Below are 23,799 nucleotides of genomic sequence, written 5' to 3' on the forward strand. Positions count from 1 at the left end.
CCTGCTTGAAAGGGAATTTCAAGGAATAGTCATGAGTCAACTGCCAGCCCACCAGCTGTGAGTGAGCTGCCAGCAGATCAGGCTTGAGGGACTGAGCTGCCACCCCAAGAACCCATACCAGCACTCCAGAAATCCCCCCCCCCCCCCCCCCCCCCACTGGCCACCAATATTGGAATTGGTGGAGAGGTGGAGTATTGCGTCGGGGGACCAGCCCTCCCATGTGAACATGGGACCCAACGGGTCCCACTTAGTCTAGTTACACAATAAAATTTTAACACAAACATCCATTCATCACTGTGGTGGAAGGCACAAAGTTTGGTCAGTCCTCCTCCATTTTCCCCTGTGGTCGGGACCACAACCCTCTGCAGTCGCCGCTGCGGGTGTCCAGATATGCAGACAAGGTAAGTCCAGGTAAGTCCTGAATCTGTGCTTCCCCACCAGGGACCGCGGCTTCAAGATGGTGTAGACCGCAGGCCGGCGGTCAAAAATCTAAAGTCTCCGCCGCACCGCAGCCAGAAGTACCGCAGCCAGCAGGGCCAGCGGTCGGAGCTCCTCTCCAGGGGTCCCCGGCGAGGGATCCCACTACGGATGGTAAGTCCCCGCCGCGCCCACGGTTGGTAGTAGGCCGCGGGTCGGCGGTTAATTCAGATGTTTAATCGATAATGTTTTATTATTAATGTTTAATGTTTTATGTGTCATTCCTAACTGTCGCTGTATGTCATTCTGTCACTTGCGGGCAGAGCACTAAGGCAAATTCCTAGTATGTGAATATACTTGGCCAATAAATTGATTCATTCATTCAATGTGGAACTGGTGCACGGGTGATCAATAGCAGTGGGAAAGCTCCGTGGGCCAAATAGCCCGTTTCCACTGTATTTCTAAACACTAACAACTTGGACTTTTTTTTGTACTAATATTGTTTTTTTTTTAAAATAATTATTGATTTTTGTTTTAGTTTATTACATGATCTATGAGTACTTTGTTTACGGACTTGTTACGATGTTGCAATAAAGAATTCCATTGTTCGTTTCAGTACTTATGACAATAAAACAGTCTTGACTGTGGGGGTCAGTGATGGCATATTGCAGGGACAAAATGAGACAAAGTGGTGGAATAACTCAGCAGGTCAGGCAACATCTCTTGACAATGTGTAGGGTTGGGACCCTTCTTCAGGTTGTGTAGGAAGGAACTTGGTTTATACCGAAGATAGACACAAAATTCTGGAGTAACTCGGCGGGTCGGGCAGCATCTCTGGAGAAAAAGGAATAGATGAGGTTTGGGATCGGACCCCTTCTTCAAGTAACCCTTGCTTCCCCTCTCTCTCCATCCCTCCCTCATCCCACTTCTCCAACCAGTCTGACTGTCCCGTTTACATTTTGCATTGTACGCCTCGTTGTCAACTTTCCCTAGCTAACAATTATCTTTTCTACATTTTCGTTAAACCTCGTCCCCTTTGATCTGTCGTTTTCACACCTAACCCTTCCACATCTCTCGTTTCCCTCTCCCCTGACTCTCAGTCTGAAGAAGGGTGTCGAACCGAAACGTCACCTATTCCAGTCAGAGGTGCTGCCTGTCCCACTGAGTTACTCCAGCATTTTGTGTCTGTGAATCTTCAGAGTGATTGGAGTAGGGAAGAGAAAACAGGGACAGATTGTCCTGCTACGTGCGGTGATAAACTAGTCGCCGTTCTACAGCCGAGGTCAGATCGGAATCATCGCTCTGACACGCACAAATGATGTAATGTTCAGCCCTGGAGTTTAACATCTGTACAGCACGACTAGTCCGGCCCCCACTGCTCTCTCGTCAGAGCCTGCACTCCCCGGCAAGACAGTCCAAGCCAGGCCGGGCCGGGCCGGGAGGATGTCGGCGATCAAACGCGACCCCAGGATCACCTACAGTCAAAGCCTAGGGTGCGGGGCAGCGGCCGGGGTCCTGAGCCGCTCGCTAACTTGCCCGCTCGATGTGGTGAAGGTACTGAGCCAAGTGGGCACCTTCCACGCCAAGAAAGGCTTCATCAGGACTTTCCAGCTACTGTGCGAGGCCGAAGGGCCGCGGGCTCTGTGGAAGGGGAACTGTATCGCCTGCCTGCGCCTGTTCCCGTACAACGCCACTCAGCTGTCAGCTTTCCACAAGTAAGTAACGCCCGCCTGCGTGTGAATTTCACCTGGAAATATGTATCGATACAACTGTAGCAAAGGTTCCTCAACGCGGGACCCCCGCTTCATCAAAGGACCTGTTAGTATCCAATTATCACAATTGCAATTGGATACATTTGTGCCACTTTTGGCAACAATTTATATTTATATATATTTTTTAAATTAGCCTTTTTTTAAAGTAACTGGGAGGTTAAGACTACAGGATATGGTGGTTGGTTTTTTTTTAATTTGAGCGGGTTTCAGGTTGCAACTGCGGGTTACAAGCGGTCATGGATTTAATGACTCGGGCACCGGGTGATCACGCCTTCGCTTGTAGCCAATCCTCAACCGACCGCTGGTCAGCCGACACTGACAAGGTGTAATCCGAGAGCTTCCGGGTGCCACCATTTATCCAGCAAAACAACAGTGCAAAAATGGTTGCGATGTGGACTAGATTATAAAGTCAGAGCCCTACAGCACGGAAACAGGCCCTTGACCGGCCGATCAAGTTGGCATGTTTAAGAAGGAACGTTAGTTGCTGGAAAAATAGAAAGTAGACAAAAAAAATGCTGGAGAGAAGGAATAGGCGACGTTTCCGGTCGAAATCCTTCTTCAGACAAGTATATTGGGCTAGTCCCATTTGTCTGCATTGCCCCACATGCCTCTAAGCCCTTACTTTCCATATTTCTCGCTAAATATCTTTTCAAAGTGGTACTGCATTCTATAACTTCCTCTGGCAACTCATTCTAGATGCAGATTGCCCTCTTGAGTGGAAAGGTTCCCCTTAAGCTCCCGCTTTAAATCTCTGCCTCTAAGCCCTTACTTCACCTTAAGCCTGTGTCCTCTAGTTTTGGAATCCTCTATGAAAAAGATCTTGCGCATGCACTTAATCCACGCACCCCCCCATGATCTTTTACACCTCAATAAGATCACCCTTAGCCTCCAATGCTCCACAGACAAAAACGTCCCAGCCTGTCCCACCTCTCCCTATAGAGGGGGTTGCACGTAAGGTCACTGGGTCATAGGGCTTGACGCACGGAGCCGCTCAATCCATCTGGAGGACATAGCAGCTTCCGTTATATGTTGTTGATACACGAAACGTGTACTTTCCTACCTGTTAAAAAACATCAAGATGTTGAATTTTTGCGCTGTAAAAAATTGTGGAAAATTGTGGTAAGCGTGAGAGACATGTACCCAACTTCAGAATTCCAAAAGTGAAGCGAAATGAAGGTAAAGAGAAGCAAGAGCTGAAGGGACAACAACAGCTAAAGTGCTTGGCGAACATTGGCCGTGCAGATATCGAAAATTGAAAATATTGGGAATTATCGCATTTGCTCACTGCATTTCATCAACAGTAAGGCATTATTTGTGTTTTTTCTTGATTCCTTTGGTATCTAAAAAGTTTCAGGTGATAAATCTGGCTGTAAATTTTGCTTCAGAGGCATTTTCCTTTTGTATGTAAAAACCCACTTGAGAACCATGGGCGATTTTCAAATTTTACAGCCGGATTTATCACTTCTGAAGCTTTTTAGATGCCAAAGGAATCAAGAAAAAACACAAATAATGCCTTACTGTTGATGACATGCAGTGAGCAAGAGGCCAAATGCACTCTGGCTGTTGTTGTCCCTTAAGCTCTCGCTTCTATCGACCGTCATTTCTCCTCACTTTTGGAATTCTGAAGTAGGCTAAATGTCTCTCACGCTTATCCCGATTTCCATAACTATTTACAGCGCAAAAATTGACAATTTCAGCGGGTTTTAACGGGCCCGCTACGCTGGAAACAATGCTCAGTGCTTACCTGCAGTTCATCGCGTGTACTCCACTTGGCGTAGCGTAGCAACAGTACGGGTCATGGGTCGTGACCCGACTGCCGTGAAACCTCCCTATAACTCAAGCATGTAAGGCCAGTTTACATTCTCTACTGCACCCCTTACCAACCCAATAACATCCTTCCTGGAGCTGGGCCACCATAAATACACACAGTGTTCCGTGTTGTCTCATCAAAGATTTGTACAGCTACACCATGATGTCTCAATTGTTGTACTCCACACCCTTCCCAATCCCTTCTTCAACCCCCTTTCCACTGACTCACCACGTTCAAGGAACCATGCACTTGTACTTCTAGATTTCTCAGTGCACAACAGTCCTCGGGGCTTTACCATTTACGGTGCAAGTCCTGCCCTAGTTTGACACCCCACCATGCACCACCTCACACTTGTCAGACTTAAATTCCATTTGCCATTTCTTGTTCCACCTTCCCAACCGATTTAGATCTTGTAAAATTGGATATAGTTCCTTAGGCGGCACAGTGGAGCAGCAGTAGAGTTGCTGCCTTACGGCGCCAGAAACCCGGGTTCCACCATGACAACGGGTGCTGTCAGTACGGAGTTTGCACGTTCTCCCTGTGGCAACATGGGTTTTCTCTGGATGCTTTGGTTTCCTCCCACATTCCAAAGAGGTGCAGATTTGTGGGTTAATCGGCTTCGGTAAATTGTCCCTAATGTTGATAAGGTTCACTACTTTAAAAACAGACAACTCGCAAAAACGTTAGGTAAACCAACTCAAGCTTTACTGATCATCAGCTGGGGGAAGTGACAGGGATACACCAGTCAAGTAAGCAAAAGACACTTGACTTCCCCGTGCCACCACTTCAATGGACAAAGAATTGCACGGTGTTTTATACTGCGTGTCACTCAATCACATTCCAAAGATGTTGGTCATGGTCACAAGATGCAGCCAATATACATCACTACAGGACGAGTATGAGCTTGTCTCTCTTCTCAATTGGTAGACACATTTCAATGGCACTGGTCATTGTCTCAATATACATCAACCTGAGACAAACCTGGGCCTGTCTCTCTCTCCCACCAACTGGTACTCTTCCATTGGAGAAAGCCTGCTTGAGAAGGAATAAAAGCCACAGCCTAGTCAAGCATTCCACCATGTATCCTTCGTACATTTAAAAGCATTTAACCTTTTCATTGTGTTAAACACGTATCAGGTTTGTAGGTTCATTGGCTAATCGGTAAAAATGGTGAATGATCCCTAGTGTGTGTGATAGTGCTGGTGTATGGGGTAGTCGCTGGTCTGCAGGGACTCAGTGGGCCAAAGGGCCTGTTTCTGCCCTGTATCTCTAAAGTCCAAAGGAAATGTTTGGGATTCCCCAATCAAGACCTTAGAAACATAGAAAATTGGTGCAGGAGTAGGCCATTCAGCCCTTCGAGCACCACCATTCAATATGCCCTGCACCACCATTCAATATGATCATATTAAATGGTGGTGCAGGCTCGAAGGGCCGAATGGCCTACTCCTGCACCACCATTCAAGATGATCATGGCTGATCATCCAACTCAGTATCCTGTACCTACCTTCTCTCCATACCCCCGTTCCCATTAGCCACAAGGGCCACATCTAACTCACTCTTAAATATAGCCAATGAACTGGCTTGCTTGTGGTTGAAGGAGAGACTTTGAACCTTGTGCTAAGGCCAGCAGGCGGGAAGGGAGTGGACCCACGCAGCGAGATGGGATGGGGAAACGAGGAGAAGGGAGCAAGACTCGGCCTAACTGGAGGAAAACTGAGGAGTGGCATGATGGCCAAGGATCGACATAGGGAGGGGGGGGGGGGGGGGGGGGGGAAGGATGATTGGGCCACTTACCGAGCACGATTTGATGCAGTGTTGCTTGGCAAAGAGGTGGGTTTGGTCACGTGGGGTGGGGTCAGAGGATCAGGTGGGGTCACAACCTGGGTGTCAGGGTACTGGCAAGGGAATCATGGTACGGGAAGGATGAAAAGCAACTGGGGAATTACCCTTTAGTGAAGCAGCACAATTTTAAATTCTGTTAATGCTGAAATGAAACGACACTGGTGCAGTTGAATCTCCAAGTACACATGGTAATCTCACACAGGAGGCAGGTCGCATAAATTGCCATCACCAAGGGCCCCGAACAGCGGCACAGTGGTGCAATGGTAGCGTTGCAGCCTCACTGCGCCAGAGACCCGGGTTCGATCCTGACTATGGGTGCAGTCTGTACGGCATTTGTACGTTCTTCCTGTGACCGCCTGGGTTTTCTCCGGGTGCTCCAGCTTCCTCCCACATTCCAAAAGACGTGCGGGTTTGTAGGTTAATTGGCTTCTGTAAATTGTCCCATTGTATAGGGTAGAACTGGTGTCTGGGAATTGCTGGTGGACTGAAGGGCCTGTTTGGATGCTGTATCTCTAAACTAAAGTAAACTAAAGAGAGGATTTGCAGCAAATCCAGATGGCATTTAGGAAAGGAATGAATAACTGAATTGACCAAATACATCCAACCATTTGATAATCCGACATAGTTTGATTAGATTATATACAGTCAGTTTTGACTCTATTTTGTTACTAATTGGCACGAGGCATGTTTGCTACAATGTTTTCTTTGCTGAAGCAATATTTTGTGTCAGGATTGTGTCCATTTGGTATCTTTCTGATATTGGATCTGAGCATTTTTGGAATATTTTAATACGTTTGCAAGAGAAAAATACATTTGTATGGGTCTTTGTACCAGAGTAAAATCTGCTTTGTAACTAGCTGTTTTCAACATGTGCCTTTTATGCATGGTGCTGCTGTAATATAATTAATTGTTTTCCATCTTTAGTCATGAATTGTATGTTGTACTGATTTGAGTTGTGGACAAAGCAAAGTATCAGAGGAGGGGATAGACACAAACTGCTGGGGTAACTCAGCGGGTCAGGCAGCATCTCTGGAGAAAAGGAATAGGTGACGTTTTGGGACGGAACCCTTCTTCTGACTCACTATGACCTGAAGAAGGGTTCCGATCCAAAACGTCACCTAGTACTTTTCTCCAGAGATGCTGCCTGTCCCACTGGGTAACTTCAGCATTTTATGTCTATCTTTGGTGTAAACCAGCATCTGCACTTCCTTTCAGCACATTTTTGCAGAGGAGGGGTGATGTACCTGTAAATGGACTACTGCACACACACAAGTCTGCTCAGAACTGTTAAGGGCTGTAGCTGTCCGTGTCATCACTGGAGCTTGAGAGCGAGCTAGAGGTGGGGGACACTACAATTCTGGAGACTTGCGGAGTGGTGGTCAATACGGGAGGTCAAGGTTAAAGTTCAGCGATACAAAAGCATGGCAGGTAAATACAGGGCCACTTCATGCGCTACGAACACACTACAACACTATTTCACAATTCTGACCAGCCGGCCAGAGCGGGTGCGTTTCCTCCTTTGGATGGGAATTTTAAAGAGGCGGGCGATGCAATGGGGGCTGCGGGTGGAATATTATTGGCAGTTGAGGGAGTTTTGCGTGTGGCTTGACAGGCGAGGCATGGGGCGGACATTGTAAGGTATAGTGGCATGCGAGGCTATACCTGAGGGGGCTTGAGGTCTGTCCAGGGAGAAGGATCCGCGGGAGGCAGTCCTTTTCACAAGGAGTAAGGCAGAGGTTCACGGTTGCACCTCCTCCGACATCTACTGTATAGGTTGCTCATAAATGTGGACTCTTATACATTGGCGAGACCAGATGTAGACTGGGTGATCGTTTCACCTTTGCTCTGCCTGTCTGATCCTACCTGATTTCCTGGTTGCTAAACACTTTAATTCTCCTTCCCATTCCCACACAGACCTTTCAGTCCAAGGTCTCCTCCATTGTCAGACAAAGGCTAAAGCAAATTGGAGGAGCAGCATCTCATATTTTGCTTGGGCAACTTACCCAGTGATATGAATATTGATTTCATTAACCAAGTAACCCCAGCAATCCATCCCTCACTACCCCCCCCCCCCCCCCCCCCCCCCCCCCCCCCCCCCCCCCCACCCCCCAGTCGCACCAGTTTAAGTCGTTTATCGTTTTCCTAACGAACAGCTAACAATGGTCTGCTTCCTTTATCATCGTAACTTTTTTTTTTGCTCATCTTTCATTCATTGTTCTTTACCTCTCCACATTATCGTCTATATCTCTCATTTCTCATTTCCCTTTTCCCTGACCAGTCTGAAGGAGGGTCTCGACCCGAAACATCACCCATTTCTTCTCTGCAGAGATGCTGCCTGTCCCACTGAGTTACTCCAGCATTTTGTGTCTGTCAACAGCCTTATAGTCTAATGCGCATCTCTGGTCTCTGCTGCACGGGTGCAGAGTTGCAGCGGTGATTTGGGGATGAGCAAATGACACTGCATCGCATCCACGAGAGGTTGATCTATTTCCGTCCCTTTTATGAAGGAGATTTTACACCTGTTGTGTTTGCCCTTTCACGACAATTACCACCAAATATAAAACAGTACAGCACAGGAGCAGGCCCCTTTGCCCACAGTCCTTGCCCAACATGATGCCAAGTTAAAATAATCTCCTCTGCCTGCATGTGATCCATATCTCACTATTCCCCACACTGCCATATGCCTATCTAAAAGCCTCATTGTGGGGTGGGAGATTGCAACCTTCACGTGTTCCGCCCTGTTTCGACGAATGCAATCAACCTGGTGTGCACAATCAAATAAGATCAAATAGCACAAGTTGTCCTACAACTTTAGGCTGTGCACGCCATATGCAAGAAGAAGAAGCCTCATTGTATCTGCCTTAACCTCCCCTGGCAATGTATTCCAGGCCCCACCATTCTCTGTGTAAAAATAAAATGCTCCCACACATCTCCATTAAAGTTTACCCATCTCACCTTGCAGCCAAGGCATCTAGTGTTGGACAATTCCACCCAGCCTCTTTTCCACAAGTAAAACAATCAATCCCTCCCCGTAACTAAGGTCACCAAACTTTGGCGGCAGTCAAGGGCTATTGGTGTTTCAAAGGATCCAGATGTATTTGAAAATTAAGCTTTCGCCTCTTGTCCAATAGCTATGCCCTCTAGTATTGGATACTTCCACCGTGGGCAATATGTTCTGACTGTCCACCCTATCTATGCCTCATAATTGTATATACTTCTGCCAGGTCTCCGCTTAGCTTCCAATACTAGATTGGTAATGCATTATTTGTATTGAACTTTGTACAACCTCACACTTACAAGACACCGGGTGATACCCAGATGACGAGATCGGGGCAGCATTAACCATATACCCATATAACAATAACAGCACGGAAACGGGCCATCTCGGCCCTTCTAGTCCATGCCGAACACTTACTCTCACCTAGTCCCATCTACTTGCACTCAGACCATAACCCTCCATTCCTTTCCCGTCCATATACCTATCCAATTTATTTTTAAATGATAAAATCGAACCTGCCTCCACCACATCCACTGGAAGCTCATTCCACACAGCTACCACTCTCTGAGTTAAGATGTTCCCCCTCATGTTACCCCTAAACTTTTGTCCCTTAATTCTCAAATCATGTCCTCTTGTTTGAATCTTCCCTACTATCAATGGAAAAAGCTTATCCACGTCAACTCTGTCTATCCCTCTCATCATTTTAAAGACCTCTATCAAGTCCCCCCTTAACCTTCTGCGCTGCAAAGAATAAAGACCTATCTTGTTCAACCTTTCTCTGTAACTTAGGTCCTGAAACCCAGCAGATGTGAGTGAGTGACTCTGCTGATTGAGAGAGTTATGTTAAATGGAATGCCTAACTTTGGACATTAAAGCGGCAGGTTACGCGGGTCGGCATGGTGGCACAGCGGTAGAGTTTCTGCCTCACAGCACCAGATACCCGGGTTCAATCCTGACTACGGGTGCTGACTGTATGGAGTCACCCTGTGACCTGCGTGCGTTTTCTCCGGGGTCTCCAGTTTCCTCCCACACTCCAAGGACGTACAGGTTTGCAAGCTAATTGCTTGGTAGTAAATTGTCCCTAGTGTGTAGGATAGTGTTAGTGTTGGGGATCACTGTTGGCGTGGCCTCAGTGGGCTGAAGGATGTGAACTCACTGGACTAAAGGGCCTGTTTCCACGCTGCATCTCTGAACTATCTTTCCTGGTCCCAGAACACTGATGCAATTATAAAGAAAGCACATCAGCGCCTCTACTTCCTGAGAAGATTACGGAGAGTTGGTTTGTCGAGGAGGACTCTCTCTAACTTCTACAGGTGCACAGTGGAGAGCATGCTGACCGGTTGCATCGTGGCTTGGTTCGGCAACTTGAGCGCCCAGGAGCGGAAAAGACTACAAAAGATTGTAAACGCTGCCCAGTCCATCATCGGCTCTGACCTCCCTACCATCGAGGGGATCTACCGCAGTCGCTGCCTCAAAGAGGCTGGCAGCATCATCAGACTATTAAACTCAACTCAAACAAAAATCTGAACTTTAATAGCCTATGGCACTTTATATGCTTATTTATGTGTGTGTGTATATATATATATATATTCAATGGTATATGGACACACTGATCTGTTCTGTATTTATTTATGCCTACAATATTCTGTTGTGCAGAAGCAAAGCAAGAATTTAATTGTCCCATCTGGGACGCATGACAATAAACTCTCTTGAACTCTTGAACTAAAAAGGTGACTGTGATTCCAGCCTGTCTTCAGATGTTCCCTGTCTGTTTCCCAGGTTTGTGTACCTGTTCATGGATGACTTGGGCCACATCTCCCATTGTGGCGCCATTGTGGCCGGGAGCCTGGCGGGTATCGTGGCCGCTCTCCTCACCTACCCGACCGAACTGATCGAGACCAGGCTGATTGTTCAGAACAGCACGGCTCCCACCTACAGAGGCATCCTCCACGCTCTCCTCACCATCTACACCAGCGAGGGGTTCCCGGCTCTTTACCGTGGGGCTTCACTCTCAATACTGGGTAGGTTGCTGAACAATTACACTTGTTCAATGACTCCATGGCACTTTATTTGTAACATGTAACGAGGTTTAGTGAAATACATTTTTGTATGCAGATCAGAACAAGTATCTCCTTGCATTAGCACTTGGATGCATCTTAGATAAGCATTCTCAGATACAGTACAAGTTTTTTCACCGAGACAGTATACAGTCCCCAGATTTGGCACCATTTTGTTACTGGTGTAGAGTTCTTAACCTGACCATGAAGGCCCGTTGTCCTAGTGGCGTTGCAGTGTCGGCCTGGCCAAGTGTAGCTGTATCCGAGTATCCCAAGGAGAGGTAGTTTAAGAAGGAATTGCAGATGCTGGAAAATCGAAGGTACACAAAAATGCTGGAGAGACTCAGCGGGTGCAACAGCATCTATGGAGCGAAGGAAATAGGTAATGTTTCGGGCCGAAACGTTGCCTATTTCCTTCGCTCCATAGATGCTGCTGCACCTGTTGAGTTTCTCCAGCATTTTTGTGTACCTTCCAAGGATAAGTAGGTTTGCAACCGCAAGAAATGCAACACCTGTCCCTTCACCTCCCCCCTCGACTCCATTCAAGGACCCAAGCAGTCGTTCCAGGTGCGACAAAGGTTCACCTGTATCTCCTCCAATCTCATCTACTGCATCCGCTGCTCTAGATGTCAGCTGATTTACATCGGGGCGACTAAGCGGAGGTTGGGCGATCGTTTCACCGAACACCTCCGCTCAGTCCGCAATAACCTACCTGAACTCCCGGTGGCTCAGCACTTCAACTCCCCCTCCCATTCCCAATCCGACCTCTCTAGGTCTCCTCCATTGCCAGAGTGAGCAACACCGGAAATTGGAGGAACAGTACCTCATATTCCGCCTGGGTTGCTTGCGTCCGGATGGCATGAACGTTGAATTCTCCCAGTTTTGCTAGCCCTTGCTGTCTCCTCCCCTCCCTTAACCCTCGAGATTGTCTCCTCCCATCCCCCCGCCCTCGGGCTCCTCCTCCTCCCTTTTTCCTTCCTTCTCCCCCCCACCCCCCATCAATCTGAAGAAGGGTTTCGGCCCAAAACGTCGCCTATTTCCTTCGCTGCACCCGCTGAGTTTCTCCAGCTTTTTTGTGTACCTAAGTAGGTTTGGTAGCTTTGTGATGGTGATCTATTGCACTGACACTGTTCCCTCTAAACATTTGGTCTAGGTTGATCATTGTCTCGTGTACTGAGGTACAGTAAAATGCTTCATTTTGCATGGCGTACAATTAACTCAGTATTTGACATATACATACATACATACATACATACATACATACATACATACATACATACATGCATACAGCCAAGCCATAGAGTTCAATACATAGAGCAAAGATACAGAGTGCAGAATATAGCTCCCAGCATTGTAGCACATCAGTTCCAGAGACAATGTCCAATCTCCACAATGAGTTACGGGTGAATCTGACAGTACCCGAGCTTTTAGAAGGTGCTGTTCAGAAACCAAATATCAGAGGGCTGGAAGAAGCATATCCTCAGACAGACACAAAGTGCTGGAGTAACTCAGCGGGTCAGGTACAATCTCTGGTGAGAAAGGATGGGTGATATTTGGGGGCGATCTAAAGAAGGGTCCCGACCCGAAAAGTCACCCATCCTTTTTCTCCAGAGATGCTGCCTGACCCTCTGAATTACTTTATCATCTTCGGTATGAACCAGTATATCTGGTTCCTTTCCCGCAGTTCATTTCACGCAGAAACATATTCTTTATGTACAACCAGATTGAAATACAGCTTCTTCCCTGCTGTTATGAAACTCATGAGCAGGCCTTTCATATGCTACGGGTGTATTCCCAATCTTCCAATGCACCTCATTGCTGTGTGGAACTTTCTATTTTATCTGCACTTTCTCTGTAGCTGTAACACTGCAATCTGCACTCTGTTTATTTTCTCTATTGCACTATTGACCCGTGTGTGGTACCATCTCCCTGGATAGCGTGCAAAACAGCGTTTTCTTTTAAATGGAATCGAATGATACAGCTTAGAAACAGGCTCTTCAGTCCACCGAGTCCATGCCAACCACCAATCACCCATTCACACTAGTTCTATGTTAAACCACTTTCTCATCCATTCCCAACACACTCGGGGCAATTTACCAAGGCCAATTAACCTACAAACCCGCACGCCTTTGGGATATGGAAGAAAAATGGAGCATCCAAAGGAAACTCGCACAGCCACAAGGATAACGTGCAAACTCCGCACAGACAGTACCCAAGATCAGGATTGAACCTGGGTGTCTGATGTTGCAAGGAAGCAGCTCTGTCAGTTTTTCACTGTAACTCGTGACAATCATGAACCAATATCGTTAGTAATGCTCTGCATTGCTCCATTTCAGGCTGTTTCATAGTTACCCACTCCCTTCACCCACCATTGTGGGCTGTGCTTTTGGCTGCTGAGAGCCAATGGTCCATAGTTAAATGTTTTAGTAATTGTGCCTTCCTAAACCCCTGTGCCTCTCTCACCTCCTTCTGTATGTACCTTAAAACTCGCCTCTTTAACAAAAGTTAATCTGGCCTAGTATCTCCTTCTGTGGCTTGCTGTCATTGATGTCAGCGTATGCTTTTAGGTCACGATGCCCTATTATCCACATGCAAGTTGTGCAATGTGCATGGGGAAGCTTGGCACCAGGTTACTGAGTGAAATGACAAATAGTGTGCAGGGAGCTTCTGTAAAGGACGGAGATATAATTGACGAGAGGGAAGGAACATTAATCGCAACAAAGTTTTAAGCAGCTCTACCAACTGTTGCCTCACAGGGTCACAGCACCAGAGACCCAGGTTCGATCCTGACCATGGGTGCTGTCTGTACACAGTTTGCACATTCTCTCCGTAACTGGCTTTCCTCGTGGTGCTCTGGTTTCCTCCTAAGTCCCATAAACGTGTAGATTTGTAAGTTTATTGGCCCCTCTAAATTGTCTCTAAGATGCAGGGTTGTGGGTGAGAAGGTTGGAAACATATTCTCAGTTAGGGTGGGAGAGGTCCAGTGAGGCCTCATTGTACAGGGTGACTCAGTGGTGCAGCTGGTAGAGCTGCTACCTCACGGCACTAGAGACCCAGGTTTGATCCTGACTTCGGGGTTGCCTGCGTGGAGTCTGCACGTTCTCCCTGAGACCGCATGGATTTTTCTCTGGGTGCTCCAGTTTCCTCCCACATCCCAAAGACATGTGGATTTGTAGATTATTTGACCTTCTGTAAATTGTCTCTAGTGTGTAGGAAGCGGATGAGATGGTGAGATAACATAAGGCTAATGTGAACGGGTGACCAATATTTGGCATGGATTTGGAGGGCTGAACAGCCTGTTTCTATGCTGTTTCTCTGATCTAAACTGCGCAAAGTGGATCAGTGGCAGTACCTGTGGCTGCCAGCAGATGGTGCTCTGACCAAAGTTTAGCTCTGTGCATCCACCACAATGGGGAATATGGATCAGCCCAGACTCTGGTTCCCTGCACTTTGCCAAGGTGCGGATTACACAGAATCCATCTCAAGTGGCCGGTTCAATCCCCAGTCTGGAGACTTATGCCCCTGTCCCACTTAGGAAACCTGAACGGAAACCTCTGGAGACTTTGCGCCCCACCCAAGGTTCCCGTGCGGTTCCCGGAGGTTGCAGGTGGTTGCCGGAGGTTTCAGGAAGTGGAAGCAGGTAGGGAGACTGCCAAAAACCTCCGGGAACCGCACGGAAACCTTGGGTGGGGCACAAAGTCTCCAGAGGTTTCTGTTCAGGTTTCCTAAGTGGGACAGGGGGCATTCTTTTCTCCTCTTGCCGCTCAAACTTCCAGAATACAACATTTGGTGAAACATCGGCTAATTCTTTCCACTTGGATGTCGATATTGGATTTAAGGACATTGTGTATCATTCGCTAGAGAACCTGCTGTTAAGGTTTAATTCCTGTCTTTCCTTTTCCAGGTGCAGTACCTTTCTCTGCTGGCTCTTTTTTAGTCTACATTAACCTGGATAAACTCTGGAATAAGCCCAGTGTGAAGCTCACACCGCTGCAGAACTTTGCCAATGGTTGCTTGGCAGCTGGTGTTGCCCAGACTCTCTCCTTCCCCTTCGAAACTGTGAAGAGGAAGATGCAGGTGAGCCTTGCCCGTGATCCACCCGGCACTCGTGTGTGTTGCTCTGAACTCTACCAGAACCCATCCCAGTGGAATACCACTGTGATGTTCCCCTTAATGGCAGGGCCCTGGGGAGTATTGTAGAGCAGGTAGACAAAAATGCTGGAGAAACTCAGCGGGTAAGGCAGCATCTATGGAGCAAAGGAATAGGTGATGTTTCGGGTCGAAACCCTTCTTCAGACAGTAGACATGATTCAGCTTGTAGAGTGGAGTGATTTAGGAGTACAGTTACATGGTGGTCAAGGAGGCTTTTGGTACATTGGCCTTCATCAGTCAGGCTATTATGGAAGTTGAGACATTATGTTACAGTTTAATTTAGTAGAGAGATACAGCAGCGAGTCGGCGCCGACCAGCGATCCCCGCACACCAACACCATCCTACACACACTGGGGATAATTTACAATCACACCCAGTCAATTAACCTATAAAACCTGTGCGGCTTGAGAGTGTGGGAGGAAACCGGTGATTGTGGAGAAAATGCACACAGGTCATGGGGAGAACATGCAAACTCTGTACAGACAAGCACCTGTAGTCAGGATCAAACCTGGGTCCCTGGTGCTGTGAGGCAGCAACTCTACCGCTGTGCCACCATTATACAAGACATATTCCATGCATTTGGAGTATTATGTTCAGTTTAGATCACCCTGCTGTAGGAAGGATGTCATTAAGCTGGCAAAGGTGCAGAGAAGATTAATTGTTTTTTTAAATTTCAATATCTGAACCCATTCTCTTCTTCCGTAGGCACAGAGTCCTCTGCTTCCTCACTACGGAGGTGTAGATGTGCATTTCACTGGAGTCGTGGACTGCTTCAAGCAGATTGTGAAGACAAAGGGTTTTCTAAGTCTATGGAACGGACTTACTGCCAATATACTGAAGGTAAACACCGCCTGTGTAAAAGCAACAGCCTCTGGATGGGTAGATGCAGTAGCTGGAGAAATGGATCTCTTGTGTTGCAGGCTCCACATTGACCTGGGTTTGTGTGTGTGTGCTCAACCACAGACTACAGAGCAGTAACATCAAAAGGTTTTCTTCCAGAGGAACAACTGTGCAATAATTATAAAGTGATTTGCTATTATTTGAAATGGTTTGTTTTATAATGGAGGAATACAGAGGGTAGTATTGGTAGACACAAGGAACGGCTGATACGAGAATCTTGCACAACACGCAAAGTGTTGGAGTAACTCAGCGGGGCAGGCAGCATTTGTGGAGGACAGGGATAGCCGATGTTTTGGGTCAGGACCCTTCTTCAGAGGTGGGGTTGGATAAAGCCTGGCAAGTGATAGTTTACTTTTAGACTCTTCAGATACAGCGTGGAAACAGGCCCTTCGGCCCATTGAGTCCGCGCCGACCAGCGATCATCCCGAACACTACCACTATCCTACACACTAGGGACAATTTACCAACAAACCTGTATGTCTTTGGAGTGTGGGAGGAAACTAGAGCACCCAGGGAAAACCCACAATATCACGGGGAGCACGTACAAACTCCGTACAGACAGCACCTATAGTTAGGATGGAACCCGGGACTCCGGCGCTGTTAGGCAGCAACTCTACTGCTGTGCCACCGTGCTGCCTGTAGTCCATTTACTGAACGTGAGTACAAATCTCACCACAGTAGCTGAGGAAGATTAATTCCGTTAATTAACTAATCTGCAATAATACGCTTGCCTGGGTAATGGCGATTATGTTAGTTTCAGCCCGTAGTGAAATGCTAACTGGTTGCCGAGTGTCCTTCAGAGAGGAAGATCGTCATTCCTTATCCGATCTGGCCTCTGTGAGACGCCAGCAATGTGGTCGCCTTGAACTGTCCTCTAAACCAGCATCATAACCTACAAAATAGAGGTGCAAAGGGCCTTGGGAATGCTGATAGAGGATTCTCAAAAAGTTAATTTGCAAATTGAGTTGGTAGCAAGGAAGGCGAATGCAATGCCAGCATTTATTTAGAGAGAACTAGAATATAAAAACGGGGATGTAATGCTGAGGTTTTATAAGGCACTGGTCAGGCCGCATTTGGAGTTTTGTGAGCAGTTTTCGGCCCCATTCCTGAGGAAAGATGTGCTGGTGCTGGAGAGGGTCCAGAGGAGGTTTACGAGAATGATCCCAGGAATGATTGAGTTAACATATGATGAGCGTTTGATGGCACTGGGCTTGTACTCGCTAGAGTTTGGAAGGATGAGAGGGAACCTCATTGAAAGTCACCGAATAATGAAAGGCCTGGATAGAGTGGATGTGGAGAGGATGTTTCCACCAGTGGGAGAATCAAGGACCAGAGGGCACAGGTTCGGAATGAAAGGATATTCTTTGAGAAAGGAGATGAGAAGGATTTTTGTTACTCCGAGGATGTTAAATCTGAGGAATACATTGCCACCATGTTGATATATTATAACACACACAGTGATTTCAACACACAACCTGCAAGAATTGAGGAAGATGAGTCACTACCCTTTATAGATGGATAATAAATGTTGGCATTACTCCAGAACCCACGTCAGCTGGGAGAGGAATAATAAAAATACTTTGAACTGTTATCCAATATCTACCGCAACTATACAGCTTTATTCTTGGCTTTATCCACAACCATCTTAACTCCCCTTCTTATTCCCATTCTGACCTCACTGTCCTGGGCCTCCTCCACTGTCAGAGTGAGGTCACAAGCAAACTGGAGGGACAGCACCTCATATTCCGCTTGGGGAGCTTACAACACAATTGTACGGACATTGAGTTCTCCAGTTTTAGATAATACCCTCGCTTTCCCCGTCCCCCCGCTTTTCCTTGTATCCCATTCTAATGCACACCCATTTATCTGACTATCTCGGCCCCTTTCCCCACATCCTCATCCACCTATATCCCTCTCTCTGACTTCACTTTTCACCCCTCTTCTCTCCTTATCTGGCACCTTTCTGTCTCCTTTGCCTCGCCAGCCTTTGTCCACCCATCTGCCAAATAAACCCCACTCACCTGTATCCACCAATCGCTCGCCTGGTTTTGTCCCACCCCCCACAATTTTTCCATCTTTCTCCCCTCTACCACAAGAGTTGAACAGGTACTTCAGATCTGTCTTCACTAAGGAAGACACAAACAATCTCCCAGAAGTACTGGAGGACAGAGGATCTAAGGGGGTCGAGGAACTGAAAGAAATTTTCATTAGGCGAGAAATAGTATTGGGTAGGCTAATGGGACTGAAGGATGATAAATCACCGGGGCCTGATGGTCTGCATCCCAGGGTCCACAGGGAGGTGGCTCTAGAAATAGTGGACGCATTGGCGATCATTTTCCAATGTTCAATAGATTCAGATCAGTTCCTATGGATTGGAGGATAGCTAACGTTATCCCACTTTTCAAGAAAGAAGCGAGAGAGAAAACGGGGAATTACAGACCAGTTAGCCTGACCGGTGGTAGGAAAAATGCTGGAGTCAATTATTAAAGAGGTAATAATGGGGCATTTGGATAACAGTAAAAGGATTAGTCCGAGTCAGCATGGATTTATGAAGGGGAAATCATGCTTGACTAATCTTCTGGAATTTTTTGAGGGTGAAGAGGTACCAGTGGATGTAGTGTATCTAGACTTTCAGAGAGCCTTTGATAAGGTCCCGCACGGGAGACTGGTGACTAAAATTAGAGCACATGGTATTGGTTGGTAGGGTGTTAACGTGGATAGAAAATTGGTTGGCAGGCAGGAAGCAAAGAGTAGGAGTGAACGGGTCCTATTCAGAATGGCAGGCAGTGGCGAGTGGAGTGCCGCAAGGCTCGATGTTGGGGCTGCAACTGTTTACCATATATATTAATGATTTGGAAGAGGGAATTAGGAGCAACACTAGCAAGTTTGCAGATGACACAAAGCTGGGTGGCAGTGTGAACTGTGAACAGGATGTTAGGAAGTTGCAGGGTGACCTGGACAGGTTGAGTGAGTGGGTAGATGCGTGGCATATGCAGTATAATATAGATAAATGTGAGGTTATCCACTTTGGTGGCAAAAACAAGGGGGCAGATTATTATCTCAATGGGGTTAGGTTAGGTAAGGGGGAGGTACAGCGAGACCTGGGTGTCCTTGTACACCAGTCACTGAAAGTTGGCGTGCAGGTACAGCAGGCAGTGAAGAAAGCCAATGGAATGTCGGCCTTCATAACAAGAGGATTTCAGTATAGGAGTAGAGAGGTTCTTCTGCAGTTGTATAGGGCTCTGGTAAGACCATATCCAGAGTATTGCGTACAGTTTTGGTCTCCTAATTTGAGGAAGGACATCCTTGTGATTGAGGCAGTGCAGCGTAGGTTCACGAGATTGATCCCTGGGAATGCGGGACTGTCATATGAGGACAGATTGAAAAGACTAGGCTTGTATTCACTGGAGTTTAGAAGGATGAGGGGGATCTTATAGAAACATATAAAATTATAAAAGGACTGGACAAGATAGATGCAGGAAAAATGATCCCAATGTTGGGCGAGTCCAGAACCAGGGGCCACAGTCTTAGAATAAAGGGGAGGTCCATTTAAGACTGGGGTGAGAAAAACATTTTCACCCAGAGAGTTGTGATTTTGTGGAATTCCCTGCCACAGGGCAGGGGAGGCCAAATCACTGGATGGATTTAAGAGAGAGTTAGATTGAACTCTAGGGGCTAGTGGAGTCAAGGGATATGGGGAGAAGGCAGGCACGGGTTTGTTGATTGGGGACGATCAGCCATGATTGCAATGAATGGCGGTGCTGGCTCGAAGGGCCGAATGGCCTCCTCCTGCACCTATTTTCTATGTTTCTATGTTTCTAATCAGTCTGAAGAAGGGTTCCCAAAACGTCACCAATCCATGATCTCCAGAGATGCTGCCACACCCACTGAGTTACTCCAGTAGTTACTCCATCAGTCTGATGGAGGGTCTCGACCTGAAACGTTACCTATTCCTTCTCTCAGTAGATGCTGCCTCACCCGCTGAGCTTTTCCTGCATTTTTTTTGTCTGCCTTCGATTTTTCCTGCATCTGCAGTTCTTTCTTAAACAAATACTCCAGCACTTTTGTGTCTTTGCACAACCTTATCGGGGCCTACTGGGAATCCACAGGGCCAGATCAGTCGGGTCACTGCCAGAGACGAGCTGGCATGTATTAGGATGGCATATTTGATGATAATATTCACTAAATGACACCAAGTGCTGGCAAAAGCGTTCAGGCGACAGCTGCTACAAACAGCCACAGATCAAAAGCTTTACCTGTATTATCTGCACATGAAACCTCTTTCTAATCCCAGCTCGAAGACCAGCAGCTCTCCTTTCTACACTCACGCAGTTAGGATTGACTTACTTTATAATCTTTATATCAGTTTGAAGAAGGGTCCCGACCCAAAACGTCATCTGCCCATGATCTCCAGAGATGCTGCCCGACCTGCTGAATTACTCCAGCACTTTGTGTCTTTTTTTTTTGTTTGTAATGTCGCATCTGCAGTTCCTTGCCCCTCCATTTTATTGCTTTATATTCTATCTGTTAGAGCTCCCTCTCTATTGGACAGGGTGGGTAAAATGCTTGAGTGTCAAGTACATTTATTGGACAAACATATCATCTTTAGCGTTACGTTTATTGTTGTCACATGTAACGAGGTACAGTGAACAGATTTGTTTGGCATTCTAAACAATCACATTAGATTATATTATACTAGACCAAGTGCAAACTGCTCCCCCAACGCAGCCGTTCCCTACCCGTAGCCCCCACGGGAGACGTGGTCCTCCAACTCAAGTGGATCAGGAATCAGCAGTGCGGCTGTTTTTAAATGGCGTCTTTGAGGCGAGATGCGGGCGCCAGCAGCCGTTATGGTCGCTGGCCAGCAGGAGGCGACAAAATTAGTGAGTGGGGAGGGGGGGGGGGGGGGGGGGAGAAGGATTTTATTAAAAATGTGTACATAAAGACGACGAAATTTAATGAGGAGTGGACACTTGGAATGAAAAGTGAAATCTCTACCGAAATGGAAAAAAATCAGGGTGTTTGTGGATCGGGTATTGTTGTGGCAACGAATCAAAGGCTGGCAGCCACAAGTCAGAAACCCACACAGCCAGACACACACACAGTTTTATATATATATAGATAGATATAAAAACAATCAAGTCAAAGTTGAGTACAGTAGCTGATCGCTGGTCGGTGTGGACGTTGTGGGCTGAAGGACCTGTTTCCACACTGTTTCTAAACTAAATTAAACTGTGCCACATTCTTGGTTCTTGTTACTGTGTGGGATTCCACCGGAAACTCCCGTTTCCTTCCACAATAAGTTTAGGTTTATTATTGTCACATGTAACGAGGTACAGTGAAGAGGTTAAACAATCTGATCAAATAATATCTATTAGAAACAATCAAGTCAAACTCGAGTGCAATAGGTGGAGCAGAGAGGGAGATGTGCAGTGCAGTAAATCCTTTGTCGTTTTGTCTGCCTCTTGTAACCAATGCTCTGATTTAATTTTCAGATTGTTCCCTACTATGGTTTGATGTTCAGCACCTTTGAGTTCTGTAAGCGGGCCTGCCTGTACAGGAACGGCTACATCGTGTCGCCACTGAGCTACCGGCTCAGCCCAGGAGTCGACCAGAGCCTGAGGGCCGATGAGCTGCAGGAACTGAAGGGGTTGATCGGGGGAAAGAGCTTCGAGACGGGCCGACCCTCGATCGGCAACAAGTGGTGGGGCTGAGAGAGACCCGACTGTGAGGACCTGTGACAGGCCCCTAGCAACCTCAATCACAGACTGCCCCCGGGAGGGCAAAAAGATCCCGTCTCTCTCAATAGCTCAAGCTGCATTTTACACAAAACGTTGATCAGTTAATAGCAAAGGGGAGGCTCCCCTTCTCGAGGTGATTTACGCCTGTTATTTAACAAACAGGACAGCCCAGCATTACCATCAAATACCCTGCAGTCTCAAACATTGATAGCTTCTCCTAGAATTAATTTGATTTCCGAAATGCAAAATTGGTTTCCACGTTTTAAGGCGTGCGGGGGAATGATTTAAAAGCGACCTGAGGGGTAGGTTTTTCCCACAGACGGTGGCTGGCGTATGGAATGAGCTGCCAGAGGAAGAGGGGGCATTTGCACAGTCTAAAGAGGGAGATGGGGCCCAAATGCAGGCAAGTGGGACGAGCTCAGCTCGGCAACTTGGTCAGCATGTGGAGTTGGGCAAACCCATTACTGTGGTGACTAATGCCAGGATCTGTACCTTTGTTTAATGATTGGTGGAGTGCGATCTGTGGCTGCTGACTGCACCCACCCATAGACCTGGGTAAAGTAACCAATGGCAATGTAGAACCATAATAGTCTGAATGTGCAAGACAGGGACATTATCTGTAAGGCTCTGGTTCAAAAGCTTTCATTTTATATTGTGCCTTTGCCCTAATAAAATACGCCAAAGATCTTCCAAAGAGAAAATGAATGCCTGAACCAAAGAAAGAAAGTGAGGAGGTGAGGCCATGGGCAAACACAACCCTGAGTGTGGAACGTTACCTACTTACAATCCTGGGAGAACATCTAAAAGTATGCTTTACCAGTTGGGCTAAGGGATAAAGGATAGCGGTGCAGTGACACAGTAACACCGAGACTGATACGAACTGGGGCGGCACGGTGGCGCAGCAGTAGAGTTGCTGCCTTACAGCACCAGAGACCCGGGTTCGATCCTGACCATGGATGCTGTCTGTATGGAGTTTGTACGTTCTCCCCGTGACCGTGTGGGTTTTCCCTGGATGCTCCGGTTTCCTCCCACATTCCAAAGACGTACAGGTAATAATAATAATAATAATAATAATATCTTTTATTGTCATTGCACATCAGTGCAACGAGATTTAGTATGCAGCTTCCAACCGATGTCAAAAAATTAAAATAAATAAATAAGCTGTGTGACGTGCCCATCTGAGGGAGACAGTCCAGGGGGGATGGGGGACACTCAGCCGGGCCGGTTCAGAGCCGCTATAGCTCTGGGAATAAAGCTGTTTCTGAGTCTGGAGGTTCGGGCGTAGAAGGCCTTGTAACGTCTGCCGGAAGGAAGTAGTTCGAACAGTCCGTTACAGGGGTGTGAGGAGTCTTTATGGATGCTGACGGCCTTCCTGAGGCACCGTGTGTGGTAGATGCCCTCCAAGGCTGGTAGCTGTGTCCCAATGATCCTCTGCGCTCTGTGGACGACGCGCTGAAGAGCTCTCCTCTCCGCCTCCGTGCAGCTGAGATACCACACAGAGATGCCATACGTTAATATGCTCTCTGTGGTGCAGCGGTAGAAGGTTGTCAGCAGCTGTTGGGGCAGACCAGTCTTTTTGAATGTCCTCAGGAAGAACAGCCGTTGCTGTGCCTTCTTGACCAGCGCAGCGATGTTGGTGGACCATGTGAGGTCCTCTGAAATGTGAGTGCCCAGAAACTTAAAGCTGGACACTCTCTCCACACTTTCCCCGTAGATGGAGATTGGGGCGTATTCTCCATTATGGGACCTCCTGAAGTCAGTAATCAGCTCCTTGGTCTTGGAGGTGTTTAGTGACAAGTTGTTGCGTGTGCACCAGTCCGCCAGGTTCTGCACCTCCGCCCTGTATTGTTGTTTGTAGGTCAATTGTAGGTCAATTGGCTTTGCTAAAGATTGTAAATTGTCCCTAGTGTGCAGGATAGCGCTAATGTACAGTGTATAGTTATACCAGTGTATAGGCTGGTTGGCACAGACTTGGAGGGCTGGAGGGTCTGTTTCCATGTTTTATCTCTAAACTAAACTAAAACCTGAAGGTGATTATTTTTTCTATAGTATTCTGGATATTAGAATGCACTTTATGACCCGACATTAAAAAAAAAACTTAATTTCTAAC

At 47.1% G+C, this 23,799-nt stretch overlaps 1 protein-coding gene across 1 annotated transcript; it reads left to right on the top strand.

Annotated features, from left to right (window-relative positions):
• Positions 1–1,024: 1,024 nt before the first annotated feature.
• On the top strand, positions 1,025–22,375 carry slc25a43 (solute carrier family 25 member 43). Its single transcript, XM_055644046.1, has 5 exons — positions 1,025–2,132; positions 10,619–10,860; positions 14,801–14,973; positions 15,754–15,888; positions 21,444–22,375. The coding sequence occupies exons 1-5, from the start codon at positions 1,861–1,863 to the stop codon at positions 21,660–21,662; spliced, it is 1,041 nt and encodes a 346-aa protein (XP_055500021.1). The 5' UTR covers positions 1,025–1,860; the 3' UTR covers positions 21,663–22,375.
• The last annotated feature ends 1,424 nt before the right edge of the window (positions 22,376–23,799 follow it).

The sequence above is a fragment of the Leucoraja erinacea genome, chromosome 12 (assembly GCF_028641065.1).
Source record: "Leucoraja erinacea ecotype New England chromosome 12, Leri_hhj_1, whole genome shotgun sequence".
Lineage (NCBI taxonomy): Eukaryota > Metazoa > Chordata > Chondrichthyes > Rajiformes > Rajidae > Leucoraja > Leucoraja erinaceus.

Bases quoted from the DNA above. Each gene is read 5' to 3' on its own strand.
- slc25a43 (XM_055644046.1), top strand. From the start codon at position 1,861: ATGTCGGCGATCAAACGCGACCCCAGGATCACCTACAGTCAAAGCCTA. The intron at 14,974-15,753 runs GTGAGCCTTGCC...CTTCTTCCGTAG, and splicing joins CTGTGAAGAGGAAGATGCAG to GCACAGAGTCCTCTGCTTCC. The intron at 15,889-21,443 runs GTAAACACCGCC...TTTAATTTTCAG, and splicing joins TTACTGCCAATATACTGAAG to ATTGTTCCCTACTATGGTTT.